A 13,163-nucleotide genomic window follows, 5' to 3' on the forward strand; every position below is an offset into this window, starting at 1 on the left:
AAGCTAAAAATCATATGATCATCTCAATAGATGCAGAAAAAGCATTTGACAAAGTTCAACATTCATTCAAATAAAAACTCCAAACAAAGTAGGTTTAGAGGGAATATACCTCAACATAATAAAGGCCATATATGAAAAACCCACACCTAATATCATACTCAGTGGTGAAAAACTACAAGGTTTTCCTCTAAGATCAGGAATGAGACAAGGATATCCACTCCCACCACTTTTATTTGACATAATATTGGAAGTTTTAGCCACAGCAATCAGACAAGAAAATAAATGAGGCATTCATACTGGCAAAGAAGAAGTTAAACTGTCACTATTTGTAGATGACATGATACTGAACATAGAAAATCCTAAAATCCCCCCCAAAAAACTACTATGAGTTCTGAGAAGTTGCAGGATACAAAATTTACACCCAGAAGTTGGTAGCATTTCTATACACTCATAACAAAGTAGCAGAAAGAGAAATTAAGAAAACAATTCTATTTATAATGGCACCAAAAAATAATAAAATACCTAAGAATAAACTTAACCAAGGAGATGAAAGTTCTGTACTCTGAAAACTATAAAACACTGATGAAAGAAACGGGAGATGACACAAATAAATGGAAAGATATACAGTGCTCATGAATTGGATTAAAAATGCCCACACTATCCAAAGCAATCTATAGATTCAATGCAAACCCTATCAAAATGCCAATAGCATTTTTCACAGAACTAGAACAAATGATATTAAAATTTGTATCTTTGTATACAAAAGACCCCAAGTAGCCAAAGCAAACTTGAGAAACAAAGCTGGAGGTATCACAATCCCAGATTTTAAGATATACTACAAAGTTATAGTAATCAAAACACTATGGTACTGGCACAAAAATAGACATATAGATTAAAGGAACAAAATAGAGAGCTCAGAAAGAAACCCCTACTTAAATGGTCAATTAATCTATGACGAAGGAGGCAAGAATATACAATGGGAAAGACAGTCTCTTCAATAAATAGTGCTGAGGGGCACCTGGGTGGCTCAGTCAGTTAAGCATATGCCTTTGGCTCAGGTCATGATCCTAGAGCCCCAGGATCAACCCCTGCATCAGGCTCCCTGCTCAGCGGGGAGTCTGCTTCTCCCTCTGCCTCTGCCCACTCATGCTCTCTCTCTCTCTATCGTTCACTCTCTCAAATAAATAAATAAAATACATTTTTTAAATGGTGCTGAGAAAACTGGACAACCATGTGCAAAAGGATGAAAGTGGGCCAGTTTAAAACACCACACACAAAAATAAACTCTAAATGGATTACATCTAAATGTGAGACCTAAAGCCATGAAAATCCTAGATGAAAACACAAGCAGTAATTTCTCTGATATTGGCTGTAGCAACATTTTTTTAGATGTGTCTCCTAAGGCAAGAGAAACAAAAACAAAAATAAATTATTGGGACTACATCAAAATAAAAAACTTTTGGGGGCCCCTGGATGGCTCAGTCAGTCAAGCATTCAACTCTTTATCTTAGCTCAGGTTTGATCTCAGGCCGTGAATTTAGACCCACAAACAAACAAACAAACAAGCAAACAAACAAATAACTTTTGCACAGCAAAGGAAACCATCAACAAAACAGAAAAGCAACCTACTGAATGGGAGAAGCTATTTGCAAATGATACATCTTATAAAGGGTTAATATCCAAAATATATAAAGAACTTGTAACAACTCAACACCAAAAAAAACAACCTGATTAAAAAATAGGCAGAAGACCTGAATAGGCATTTTCCTTAAAAAAGACATACAGATGGCCAACAGACACATAAAAATATGTTCAGTATCATTAATCACCAGGCAAATCAAAACCACAATGAAATAACACCTTACACCTGTCAGAATGGCAAAAATCAAAAAGGCAGGAAATAACAAGTGTTGGAGAGGATGTGAAGAAAAGGGAACCCTCATATACTGTTGATGGGAATGTAAATCGGTGCAGCCACTCAGGAAAACAGTATAGATTTTCCTCAAAAATTAAAAATAGAAATATCACATGACCCAGTGATTCCACTACGGGGTATTTACCCATAGAAAACAAAGACACTAATTGGAAAAGATCTATGCACCCCTATGTTTATTGCAGCATTATTTACAATAGCCAAGATATGGAAGCAACCTAAGTGTCCAGTGATAGATGAATGGATAAGGAAGATGTGATGTGGGTGTGTGTGGGGTGTGTGTGTGGGTGTGGGTGTGGGTGTGTGGGTATGTGTGTGTGTGTGGTGTGTGTAACGGAATATTCCATAATCTTAAAAAAGGATGAGATCATGCCATTTGCAGCACGGATGGGCCTAGAGGATATTATACTAAATGAAGTGAGTCAGACTGAGAAAGACAAACACCATATGGTTTCACTTATACGTGCAATTTGAAAAGAACAAATGAATAAACAAACAAAAAGCAGAGTCAGACCCATAAATACAGAGAACAAATTGAGGGTTGCAGGTGAGGGAAGGGAATGGGCAAAATGAGAGAAGGGGGTGGTGGAAGGTACAGGCTTCCAGTTACAGAATGAGTAAGTCATGGGGATGAAAGGTACAGGACAGGGTGTCTAGTCCATGATATTGTAACAGAGTTGGTAATTGACGGCTACACTTAGGCTGAGCATGCAGTAACCTATGGAGAAGCTGAATCACTATGTTGTACACCTGAAACTAATGTAACGTTGTGTGTCAACTATACTCAAATTGAAAAAAAAAAAAAACCAAAAACTTTTTTAAAAGACCAGAGGATTTGCCATCAGAACAATCTGTGTTTGAATCCAGCTGGGTGACCCTGGACAAGTGAATGTACCTCCCTGACCCTCACTCTCCCCTCTATAAATTGGGCTAATGACTCTGATTGGGTCGTGAGAAGGCAACAAGAACGCACGTGTAAAGCCATCTGGGCAATTCCTGGCGCGCTGCAAATTCTCCATCAGTGGTGGTGATTATTCACAGTATTACCCTTGTCGACCTTTAATTACGAGACGCAGATTGCTCGGCACATCTTCATCCCTTTGCCACCCCTACCCGCATCTTAAGTTTTGCCCCAGTCTCCTGCTCCCTGTGGCCTGAGAGCCACCATGTTCACCCTAGGGACACCACACACAAGGGGTGTTCTGATCTACTCTGCCAGGCCCAATTCAAGCTCCACGCTCTCTTCCGTCTCAGGAACTCAGCTGCCTCTGAATAATCCAACAGAACCTCCCGCCACTTGGCACATTGCTTCTTGGTGCACTGTTATTCCTGCACATCTCTTGCAGACCCTTCCAGACTTGAACACCTCAGGGGCAAAGATCCATCTGAGCCACCCTTCTTTCCCCCATCGTCCTGCACCGTCCTCCAAATTGTAGGCATTTGGTAATATTTGCCCTGACATTCTGCCTGATAAAGATAGGAATCCCTCCTAGCTGGCTACTACAGAAAGAAAAGCCATTCCAGGTGTGGTGGGGAGGAGGCCAGGAAATGCTGAGCAGGGCAGTTTGGCTGGTGCCGAAGACTCCTGCACTGATCAGACCTTCCTGCCGCTCTTGAGCCTCCTGGCAACAGGATGCCATGGCCAGGGAAGAGGAGGGGACGTGACAGACCCCTTGCTGGGAACACACATGCTGGCCAATGTCAGCCAGCAAGGACAGTTTGTGGGTTCAGGCAATAAAATACGCAAGTCCAGACCATCACTGGAGAGCTGATAGCCAAATTTAAAAAAAGAAGCAACTCCATGGGTCTTTACTTCAGCATCATGCAGCCTGGGGAGGCTTCAGGGGGACCCAGATGTCAGGAAGCTCCAGGGAGGACAAATGATGTTGGCCTGGCACTCAAGACCCAAAAACCCCTGCCATTTAATAGCCTTGACGTTGGGCAGGTCAACTCCCCTTCTGAGATTCGCCCTCTTCATCTGTAAAATGGGGATATAATGCCAGGATTTCCCTAAATAGGTGTTTATAAAACTCTAATGAGAGAATGTACATGGCAGCATAGCAAATCCAGGGAAGAATCATAGAAAGCTCTTACTTTCCAGTGCTTAAATAACGGTCCAAAGTGTATCCAAAAATTCTGACTTGAACTTTGTTTTTCTTCCATTAGATCATTTTGAGTATATTATGGCAATATATCCTTATAGATCTGATGTCAATTAATAATTTCAGGGCTGATTAATTTGCATACCTGCGGCTCATGATTTCAAGCAGTTTTGGTTACTTGGCCTAAAGCAAAATTGCCAGATATATCTTTCTCCAGCCAGACAACATGTGCACTGTTACAGAGAACCTCAGAACATATGCACTGGGAATGAGGTGCCAATCCCACCCATTTCTTAGAGTGTAATCACAGGTCTGCAGAAGGCACCTCTCCTGAACTCTTGGGTCAGGAAGAGAAAAACCAACACCTATTTGGATCTGATGACTGTTTAAGCAGAATTCATTAAAGAAACCCACTTAGCAAGCAGCTAATGCTGATGGCATCAGCATCCATAGCAGAAAGTACCAGATACTAAAGTGCCTCATCGTTTCAAGGTTAATATTACCTTTGGTGATCATACTTTTCTCCAAATAGGATGTTTTCTCTCACATTTCCATGAAAGATCCATGCTTGCTGGGAAACATAGGCCACAGTCCCATTGACTGCCACGATCCCCTGCTGTAACTGCATCTGGAGAAAATACCGGAATGCCTTCAGAAGCTAAACCTCACAGACTTCTCTTCAGGGGCCCGCTGCACCCTTGCCACCCACTTATTCCGTGGACATTGATTGTGATGGTGCAAGAGGGTCAACAAGATGTCTTGACCCACACTGCAAAGCACAGCAGTATAGTCTGATGGTCGCAAAGTCAAAAATCTATAAGTGGCCAGGCAGGAATGTCACAGAAGGGACAGTGGTGAGCTCTACTGTGGGCTGGAGAGGCCACATGGCTCCTCCATATAACCAGATGCCCTCTGAGAGGACCCATCACAAAGGTTTCCTTTTCCTCCAGGTGCACCAGCAGGATCCCACCCTCCTCAGCCAGGCCCCAGGGGCAGGATATAGCCTGCACGGTTGTGGACGGTGGTCCTGGTGTGCCCTGTCGCAAGGAAGCAGCCTCAATTCAGCTGCACATTTCTTGCGGGGCCTGGGACAAGGACGCAGGTTTGGTGCAGCCAGAATTTCCCATTCTTCAAGAGAAGTGGGAAATCCGGTTTCATGTGGCACATCGAGCAATCCAATTAAAAACTTGCATGAGCTCTGGTGTGTGACCCTGAGCACACAAGTTCACTTAGGATGATCCCACGTGGTGGGCCTCTAACAGGTAGCAGTGGTCACTAGTCATGATGCCCTGTTCAAAGCTGTCGGGAGACAGGATTTGTGAGGGACGGGGACGGAAGATAGCTAAGGTCAAGGGATGTGATGCCATTTCACCTCAGGCACGGTCCAAGGGACAGAGAACATTAGACCCGGAGAAGAGAAAACGATATGACAAGAATGGTGATAATAAGAGGTGAGCGAATGGGGTATATGCCAGGCACAGGGTCAGTACACACAAAATGTCGACCACCACGACTGGCCCTGGGAGTGACCCTATAACGATTATATGCATCATCTTGTGTAGTCCTCACCACGGCCCTCCTAACCCCCATTTTACAGAGGAAGACACCAAGGTTCGGGGAGGCTTAGTTACTTATCCAAGGTTCAACAGTGAGCATGAGGCTGAGACGGGTGGTAAGCATAGGCAGTCTGGAGCCCACTCAGCGGTCACCCTGCTGCCTCTATCCCAGGGACTGTGCTGAGGCATGTGATCTCACCACTGTCACATGGGAGATAGATTCTCTTTTCTCTGAGAGATTCCAAAGGAGCAGACCAAAGGGCAGAAGTTAAAAGGAGGCACACCTCATTTCCTTATACATCACAACTCTCCAAAGAGGGAACTGGCTGTTGAAATAATGAACTCCCCATTGCTGGAGCGATCTGAGGCTGGCTCATCTCTTAGGGGATGCCGGGGAGAGACTCCTGTTATTAAGTAGAGAACTGGGATGGGTCACCTGGAACACACCTGCGGACTCTAGGGTTAGGACAGAGATACACACACAGAATCCTAGAGCGTAAGGGACCTTAGGAGCTCACGGGATTCTGTCCCCACCTCCTCCTTCAGACAGGGAAGGGGTTGTCACTCCTTCTAGGAATGAGTTAACTGAGGCCAAAAGAAGTCACTCTAGTCTAGCAGGCTCTTCTGAGCCTAGCATTCTTGTTTTTTCAGAGGTGCCTCGTCTCCCTCCTACAGGCATCCAAGCTTCTCTTTAGGAACAGCGGGGTGGGGAGAAAGAGGACACAATATTTATTCATTTGGGATGAGAAACCATATCAATTTAGAGCCCTGTGAATACATTAAGTGACTAGGCCATTTCGCTGGAGTCACACAGCTGGGAGTGACAAAGGACAAGAACCCCGAGCTCTTCCCTCTTCCTACCCCGAGGTCTGAAGAGAGTTGAGGGCACATTGCTGCTGTAGTTGATGTGTGCATTCAGCCGCTCCATCAAGGAAGGCTTGGCTGAGCCAGTGCTCTGGGCAGACACTGGGACATGGAGATGGACAAGGGGAAAAACACATCTAGAGTCACGGTGAGTCATAGGTTCCTCGGTCCTTCCCTGCCAAGCCACCTTGCCTGCCTTTCTAATCAGGATGGCCCAAGTCATGGGAAATACCATGTACTTCATGACTTGTCTCTTCCTTTGACAAAGATGGCACTCTAGGCAAGGAAACAGTCATTGTTTAACACATGTCCTTAGGAGGCAAAACCAGGAGTGTATGAAAACTCAGCACCACCTGGAAAAGGGGCATGGGGCTACTGAGCACATTAACCTCCTGGAAACCTCTGTTAACTGTGTGCACAGCGTCCAACGCAGCCAAGCCCAGCTGCTGGGTCCACTGTTCTCGAAGGGTCCCAGACACAGCACACAGGGGACCATTTGACTGTCATGTCAGTGTTCCATCTTCACAGCTTACCTGTCCTAGGAGAGCTGCAATGAGGGAGCTCTTTCCACTTCCGACATTCCCGCATATTCCCAAGACCTTCCCCTACCGAAGAAACAGGAAAAAGACACAGTCATTCCACCAGTTCTCAGAGGGTCTTGGGCCAAAGGTGTTGCCCCCAACTGTGCTGGCTCTAAGGGGTCACTGCTGGCTCTAAGGGGTGTCAGCTACAGCCTCACACCCCAAACCTGATACACAGCCTGGGAGGAGGCAAGAACCTAAGTCTTAATTAAGTGCTTTCCTTGGCACAGCACAGTGGAGTGCCCGGAGGACTTCCAGAAATCATGTGCAAGCACTGATGCGAAACAGCCTTGTGCTGGTCTGGGACACACAGGCCCTGGTCACGAGGATTGTCTTGTGCCCACACTCCAGGAAAACAAATCTAATAGAAGTTAAAGGCTGCACAACCCAGGGGGACAAGGGTAGCCTTTGAAATAGAGAGCCGAGTGTTTTTCAAAAGTCATTTTTAAAGTATCCTTCCGGGGCGCCTGGGTGGCACAGCGGTTAAGCGTCTGCCTTCGGCTCAGGGCGTGATCCCGGTGTTATGGGTTCGAGCCCCACATCAGGCTCCTCTGCTATGAGCCTGCTTCTTCCTCTCCTACTCCCCCTGCTTGTGTTCCCTCTCTCGCTAGCTGTCTCTATCTCTGTCAAATAAATAAATAAATAAAGTATCCTTCCACCATACCGAAGCGTAATCTGAAATTACTGAGCAGTTATGCTATTCCAATGCACTGGGTTCACGGATTATTCCACAGATACAGATCTATTAATTCAACCACGACTCATTGTAAGAGACTGCTATGGGCCAGGTGCTGTCCTGGACACTAGCAATAGCACGATATGGTCATGAACATGACAGACAACAGGAGGGCTCTGCCCTCAAGGAGCTTATGTTTTAGTTGGAGGGACCAACAGTCAACAAGATAAGTAAGTAAAATACGGAGTAGGTCAGGTGCACACCATGGAAACACAGAAAGCAGGGGGAAGACAGGGAGGAGATGAGGGTGGAGGGAACCTTACTGGAAAAGTAAATGTCTTAGCTTGAGTTCTCCCAGAAACAGGCCTTGAATCAAAGATCTGAGGGAAGGTAGTTTGTCTGGGAGGTACCATGGGAAGGGGAAGCTGAGCTCATCAAGGGTGTACTCTCATGTCAGCCCCCACGGGAGGCAAGTGAAGTTCAATCCTGCTGGGAAATTCTGGGTTCTATGCCCCCCACGGCTGAGGGAGTTGGGGATAAGTAGCCAACAGTCAGTGTTTGAGAGCGGCTCCCTCGGCTGTGGATGTGCTGCCGCTTTGTGGGTGGTGGGGAGGGCCCGCGGGCACAGATAGAGATCCGGCAGTCGGAAGATGGCCGGCGCACATGGATGGGTCACTGATAGTATCTGCTATGGGCGCCATTTGAGTAAGACCTGAAGGAGGTGAAGGAATGAGCCATATAGATATCTGGGGGGATATTACTGCAAGCAGAGCAAGTCCATATGGAGACTTTGAGGCAGACATGTGCCCACTCTTGTGTTCAAGCAAATATTGTAATGCTGCAGTTGGAACATCTAAGAGAATTCTCATTAAGACCTGCTGTCTGTGATCCCTTAGAGCAAAGATGTCCACCATGGAGTTAATAGGTCTCCTTTCCCATCTGAGATAGACCAGAAGGGTCCTGTCTGCTACCCCCAGCACGTGAGAATTGCTTCTTGTCACCATAGATTTCTTTGACAAGTCTTTATGGAACATAAGGCATCATTCTAGGCACTAGGGATAAAGCAATAGGCAGATGTGATTCCCACCCAGGCAGCTCACACTGTCACTGAAGCTGCAAGTAAGTGAGCTGATCCATTTTAATCCCACTAAAAGGACTTCAAAGAACTGGGACATTACAAAGAGTTTGGGACAAAGAGACCACGGGAATGGACCCAGCTTCTAGGCATTTGGTTCTCTTTTGATTTCTATCTACTATCTGGGGCCAGGTCTGAGCCTTCTAGATTCATCCTTGCCTTCAGGAGAAAATCCATGAGGTCTGCACCCCCGGGGGTTTCCAATTACTCATTTGTTCATTCAGAAAAGAGTCTTGGAGGCCTACTCTGTGCCAGGCACTTGCTTTGGTGCAAGGTCACAACTGTGAGCAAGACAGAGACGTGCCCGAACCTCAAGGAGGCTGCAGTCCAATGGAATCCTGGAACTAAATTTGGGGAAATATGGATGCTCTGAATTTAGGATATTTAAGGGAAGCACTTAAGCTGGACTTGGTGGTGAGAGGAAAAAGGCAACAATAGCTAACACCAGTTGACACTCACTATGGGCTTAACATGTTTGTATGATATCTCTTTCCGTTCTCACACCCACCTTGTGAAGTGCTGCTATCATGAAACCATCCATTGAGCAGGTAAAGGAGGAGGGGCTCTAAGAGGTTAGGCAGTATATTCGGAGTCACACAGCTGCCAAGCGGCTGGACTGGAACACGTACACCAGGTCCCAGAGGCGTACCCTTAATCCACACAATGTTGTGTTGTCTTCAGCAAACGTTGGCCATGTCCGTGATGACAAGCCCAAAAGTCACCAACATAACGAGGAGGAGGAAAGCAACAAGGGGGCTAAAAGGAAGCGTCTTTAAAACACAAGAGTAGTTCACTGAGGCCTCTCTGGAGTAACTCCAAAGGCATGGTTAGAGCCCTCCAGGTGCTGCACATCAAAGGCCGGGGGAGGGGATGAGAAAGCAAAATGGGTTGCACCCAGCAGGACTTCACGGAGAACCTAGCTCAGTGGCACTCAGCCCAGCAAATTCCATTTCCAATGAATACATGGCAGACAACTTTATGAATGACAAGAAGTACCACTCTACCCCAGCTATCGAGCTTAGCATCACATAATAAATAGAAACCTCTCCCTCTGTTGTGCTCACACGGGGAAAGGGTGAGTCAACAACATGGAAGATTAAAATACTAGGCACAAGATGAATGCCGAGCCCTCTGCAGCAAAACCAACGAACACTGCCATCCCTGGAGCCCTGCTGCTGAGTTCCCAGGGCAAGAGAACCACAGGCAGGAGAAGGCCAAACATTCCGTGAGTGCAGAGCTTTGTCTAAAGGCTCCATTCCTCAGTCCTGAGGGGGCGCAGCCAACAGACTGACTGGCTTCTTTTCTGGGATGCTTGTTGATCTCATTTGTTTTTTGTTTTTTGTTTTTTTAATTTGACAGAGAGAGAGAGACAGGCAGTGAGAAAGGGAACACAAGCAGGGGGAGTGGGAGAGGAAGAAGCAGGCTCCCAAGGGGAGGAACCCGATATGGGGCTCGATCCCAGGACTCCAGGATCATGCCCTGAGCCGGAGGCAGACGCTTAACGACTGAGCCACCCAGGCGCCCTGATCTCATTTGCTTTTGTCAAGTATGTTACTGAAGAGCGCAGATTCTGAGGCCAGGTGACCTGGGTGGGAAGCCCTCTTCTGACATTTGCTAGCAGTGGGTGAGTTATTTAACCTCCCTGTGTGTCAGGTTTCTCAATCATAAAGTAGGGGTAGCTATTTTACCTACCTCTTACGGGGGTGGTTAAATGAGTTAATTGTTTACCTGGTAAATAGTAAATGCTCATAACTGTCACTTATTCTCTATCGTAGTCCTCCAATGTGACATTAAGAACTCATTTATGGAACATAAGAAATCGGAAGATCGGTAGGAGAAGAAAGGGAAGAAAAAAGGGGGGTAAACAGAAGGGGGAATGAACCATGAGAGACTATGGACTCTGGGAAACAAACTGAGGGCTTCAGAGGGGAGGGGGGTTGGGGAATGGGATAGGCCGGTGATGGGTATTAAGGAGGGAATGTATTGCATGGTGCACTGGGTGTTATACGCAAGTAATGAATCATGGAACTTTACATCAAAAACCAGGGATGTACTGTATGGTGACTAACATAATATAATAAAAAAATTATTGTTATAAAAAAAAGAAAGAACAAATCTAAAGAGATTTATAAACGATAGGCAATTTGAGCCTAGCCACCTGAAATGGATTGTCCATTCAACACTGCAACTGGCTTCTCTGGAGTCTGAAGATTAATACTAACATAATCACCATCTTTCCTCAGCTTGAAAAGAATGTCTCCATTATCCATGTATGTGGTTTTAAAATTGGGGAAAGTAAACAGCCTAGAGACATTCCCCCCTACCACCACCCCCAGCTCAAAATGAATTATGTTAAGCCTTGAAAAGGCCACAGCTGTGTGATACAAGGAGGAAAGATGGAAGCCATACCTGTGGAACACACACCCACCTTTCTCACCACAAAGTTTATGTTGTGCAGAACCAATCTGGGGCTACCACTTTGCTCCTCTGGGCCAGCAACTCCCCGGGCTGGTGAACTCGAGCTGTAGGCTTCTAGCCTCTGTTTCTTGAGAAAATGCTTTTTCTGGCTCTGCACTTTCTTTAGGTCACTTTTTAGGCTGGTTTCTTCATCCCATGTCAAGGTGGCATTTGCTAAAAGCAAGACAGTATCTGGGTCTTCTGGTTGGGTGATGTAAGATGGGGGGCTTTTATCTATGAGAATTTTCTAAGATTAAAGAGACAAAATTAACTGGGCAGACATTATCCATTTGCAAGAACCATCCCAATATATCTTCTAATAACCCAAAATTATAATCTTGGCAATTTTACTTAGGACATTCAGAGAAGATATTCTGAGGATATTCCCCTAGGAGAAGCCGCAGCAGAAATAGTCTACAAGCACATGCTATCTAGGACAGATGCCTCTTTAACCACAGGTCTATATGGGTCACCCACATTGGAGAATGCTAATCTCCGCTACATTTCTTCCTCATGCCCAACGTAAGAAGTTTTGCCGGTCTTTGGGTAATGGGCTTCATTGCCTGGCACTGATGCTTATGAAACCAAGGTCACATATGCTCAGTCTCCACTGTGTCTTCTTCCTAGGTCCCCACTCAGCTCAGTTCAACAAAACATTTGCCAAGGGCCTACCCTCCGCCAGATTCTGGGATAAACAGTAGAAATGCAATTATGAATAAGGCATGATTCCTGTCCTTAAAGAGATTACAGCCTGGGGGAAGATGGGAACATACACAGGCATTTCAGGGAAATGTGACAAGAACAAAAAACTGTAAATTCCAGAGAATGGAACTTGGGTCCCCATCCTGGAGGCCTGGTATTGGTGCCTGAGCTGAGTCTGTCCAGGTGCTGTACAGGCAACAATGAGGGAGGGAAGAGGAGATGGGATCCTTCCAACAGAGGACATGGCATTAGCAAAGGCAAGGAAGCATGCAACCCCACGGTCTATTGGGATGGGGGCATGAAACAAGCAATTCAGGGTTGCCACAGAGCTCAAGATAGGAGGGGTATAGGAAATCAGGTGGAGACATTACTGAGGACCCGCCAATGGAAGGCTCAGTCTCAGTCCTGGGTGGAACAAGGACCCGAGGATTTCAAGCAGGTGAATATCAGTGGTCTGACCAATATTTTAACAGCTCTCTGGGAGCTCAGTGTGATACGGATTTGAGGAGAGCAACCATGGAAAAGGAAGATTGGTTCATAAGTCACTGTGATAATTCAGAATGAATGAAGGTGACGGGAGTAGGGATGGAGCAAAAGTTGAAGAGTCAAGAAATAACATTGTTCCTCTAGCCTAAGATATCTGATATAATATACACAGTTAATGTGATGGTGTTCGTGCTTGTGTTTTGTTCAAAAAGTGATGAGTCAACAGTGCCACCTTCCAACCCAATCTTACAAACAGTGCCTCTTAAAATTGAGGAAATACACTGAGCAGAAGGTGACCCAACAGGGCTCTTGATTGGTTGAATGTGGATAGTAAGGGAGAAGAGGGATACAGGCATCTCAGATGCCTAAGACTTCCCGGTTGCTGGCCTGAGTGAATAAAACCATTCAATTAATTCACACATGTCTGAACATGCTGTTCTCTTGTCTGGAACACCCCTCTCTTTTCCTTCCCTTGCCTGAACTTCAAAACCACTTTATGTACTTTTTTCACATGTCATGTATCCTCACTGCATGCAGCAAGTCCTGGGATCCCTGGTCCTATGCTAGACTGGAGGCTCTTGAGAATTAAAATTCTCTCTTCCTCTTATTTGCGTTTCCCACAAGGCCTTCTATATAGGAATCACGCAGCGTGTCTCTGAGGAATGACTGAC

General features: G+C 45.7%; 1 protein-coding gene across 1 annotated transcript in view; it reads right to left on the reverse strand.

The window, feature by feature from the left end:
• Positions 1 to 13,163, reverse strand: part of ABCC12 (ATP binding cassette subfamily C member 12) — a 77,755-nt gene that overhangs the window by 44,088 nt on the left and 20,504 nt on the right. Inside the window, exons 9-11 of the mRNA XM_034639357.1 lie at positions 11,276 to 11,551; positions 6,989 to 7,060; positions 4,539 to 4,663 (exon numbers count right to left, since the gene is read on the reverse strand). Of these exons, the coding sequence (XP_034495248.1) occupies positions 4,539 to 4,663; positions 6,989 to 7,060; positions 11,276 to 11,551 (473 nt within the window). The remainder of the gene's footprint in view (positions 1 to 4,538; positions 4,664 to 6,988; positions 7,061 to 11,275; positions 11,552 to 13,163) is intronic.

This window comes from Ailuropoda melanoleuca, chromosome 12 (genome assembly GCF_002007445.2).
Source record: "Ailuropoda melanoleuca isolate Jingjing chromosome 12, ASM200744v2, whole genome shotgun sequence".
NCBI lineage: Eukaryota > Metazoa > Chordata > Mammalia > Carnivora > Ursidae > Ailuropoda > Ailuropoda melanoleuca.